The sequence below is a fragment of the Emydura macquarii genome, unplaced genomic scaffold (genome assembly GCF_026122565.2).
Source record: "Emydura macquarii macquarii isolate MOO-44397 ecotype Brisbane River unplaced genomic scaffold, CSIRO-AGI_Emac_v2 contig_2938, whole genome shotgun sequence".
NCBI classification, from domain to species: Eukaryota; Metazoa; Chordata; order Testudines; family Chelidae; genus Emydura; species Emydura macquarii.
This window is the reverse complement of record NW_027133075.1, coordinates 110,895-113,339: the sequence shown is the minus strand read 5'-3', so window position 1 is coordinate 113,339 and position 2,445 is coordinate 110,895. Positions and strand designations below refer to the sequence as shown.

The 2,445-nt window shown below is 50.8% G+C and overlaps 1 protein-coding gene across 1 annotated transcript; it reads left to right on the top strand.

The window, feature by feature from the left end:
- Positions 1–936: 936 nt before the first annotated feature.
- Positions 937–1,938, top strand: LOC137167582 (olfactory receptor 52P1-like). The gene has a single exon (XM_067569795.1). The coding sequence runs from the start codon at positions 937–939 to the stop codon at positions 1,936–1,938; it is 1,002 nt and encodes a 333-aa protein (XP_067425896.1).
- The last annotated feature ends 507 nt before the right edge of the window (positions 1,939–2,445 follow it).

Below are 2,445 nucleotides of genomic sequence, written 5' to 3'. Positions count from 1 at the left end.
TGCGTCCCCCTTCCCCCCTTCCCTAGCAACCCCGGGAGAGCCTACTCCTCCCTACCACTATAAATAGCGGATCCACTGTCTGCCCACCCTGCCTGAGGGCCGGGCCATTGAACTGTGTGCTTGCCCGCCCTGCCTAAGGGCCGGGGCCCTAAACTGCTTGCTTGACTCAACCGGCCTCAGGGCCCAAGACAATAGACTGCCTACGTGCCTCACCCCACTGGGGGGTGGAAGGCTAAAAACCCCGGGGCTGCCTGCCCTACCCGAGGGCCAGGGCTAAGACAGGGGCACAAAAGCTAACTAATCCCCATTTAGGAAGGCGCTGTGGCCTCCCCGGAGTCTGGACCCGAGGAAGGCCCGCAGCGACCCGGACGGATCGGACGGACGTTCTACAGGAAGTAACAAAGCACAAAGTCCCATCCTGGCATGAAAATGTGTATTTCCATGGGGAAAACTTGGCTCTTTTCCAACAGAGGAATTGGATTGTAGATCAAATCTATGGTTCATCTAGTTTTTGTCCATGCTGGCATTTTGAGGAGGGTTTCACAGAGCCGTGTACCGTGACACCAGGTTCCTGTCCTGAGTTCTTACAGTTAAATTAGAACCTTGTAAGGTGTTTGAGGAGTTCACATTTTTCTCTCCAATGGGCGTATACGTTGCACTTATTGACACTGAACATAATTTCCCACCCTGCTGCTTGTTCACCAGCTTCATTAGCTGCCTCTGAGGACATCTCTGGACTGGATTACAGCCTAAATAATTTGATGCCATCTGCAAATGTTGCCATCTCACTGCTCACCCCCCTTTCTAGATTGTTAATAACTATAAAATATTTACCTTGCTATTTGATACCAAGTGCCTAACCCCCCTGCCCTGGGCTTCTCTCCCCTCACAGGAATCCTGAGCATTTCAGATCCTGATCCGTGCTTCGACCCTCTCATGGCGGCTTTCAACCTAACCCCCTCTGGCCCGTCAACATTCATCCTAAATGGCATCCCAGGGCTGGAAGCTGCCCACATCTGGATTTCCATCCCTTTCTCTATGCTCTACATCATCAGCCTATTGGGAAATTTCACGGTTCTGTTTGTTGTGAGCAAGGAGCAGACCCTGCATAAGCCCATGTTCCTGCTGCTCTGCATGCTGGCGCTCACAGACATCGGCATGTCTAGCTGTGTCGTGCCGAAGGCACTGTGCATATTTTGGTTCCATTTCAAAGGCATCACTGTGGACAGCTGCCTCACCCAGATGTTCTTCCTTTATCTGTGTGCTGATACGCACTCAGCCATCCTCGTGATAATGGCTTTCGATCGCTACATCGCCATATGTGACCCTTTGAGATACGCCACCATCCTCACCAACGCACTAATCGCTAAGCTAGGGCTAGTGGGTTTGATACGAGCTGTTCTCTTGGTTCTGCCAATGCCCCTGCTACTGCGGAGGCTGCCATTCTGTGCCAACCGCGTTATACCCCACACGTACTGCGAGCCCATCGCTGTGACGAAGGTCTCGTGTGGGGATACAATAGTCATCCGGATGTATGGCCTGGTGATAACATTAGTAATCATCGGGTTAGACCTGACACTCATTGGCCTGTCCTACGGGCTGATCATCAGGGACATCCTAAGGATCTCCTCCAAGAAAGCCCACAGGAAAGCCCTCAACACCTGCACAGCCCACATCTGTGTGATGCTGATGTCTTATACTCCCATCCTCTTCTCCACCCTGACACACAGGTTTGGTCAGGGCATCCCTGCCCATGTTCACATCCTCTTGGCCAACCTCTATCTCCTTGTGCCCCCCATGCTCAACCCTATCATTTATGGGGTCAAAACCAAAGAGCTTCGTGACAAAGTGGGAAAATACACCTGCAGAATGGGATTGCCTGGGGCCACTCACTTTAAACCTGCATCACAGGAGGGGGAGAGGATGTGTCCTCGTTAATTCAAGGTGCTTTGTCCCAATTTGGCTGAGCTCAGCCTTGTGGCAGTTCACAGTTTCAAAAGTTCATCACACCTAATGTCTATCACGGCATCACGAAGCACTGTTCTCTCCATTGCTAAGTTCCATCTCTCCAACCATCACCTGATCTCTTTCAGAATCACCTGTCATCCCCCAGCCCCACACACCATCACTCGACCTTACTGTGACTTCCAGACCCCCAGCCCTGACGATTTATCATATGCTCTGAGACCTATTTTACATCAGTATGGTTGTTGATTCTCACCATTCCTCACTCTCCTCCATATTTGACTCTTTTGCCCCTCTCTGCCATCACAAGGTGCCCAACTCTGCTATCCACCAGTGCCCAATAATCATTACCAGTCCTGAGTCTCCCCAAATCGATTTCCCTGAATTCTTCACTAGCAGACATGACATCTGCCCTCAATTTTTACTTCATTGTGGTACACACATTGTACACAGACTGGGGACAAAATAATCATAGAAAAA

What these genes read in the sequence shown, in the direction of transcription:
- LOC137167582 (XM_067569795.1), top strand. Translation starts at nt 937, where the DNA reads ATGGCGGCTTTCAACCTAACCCCCTCTGGCCCGTCAACATTCATCCTA.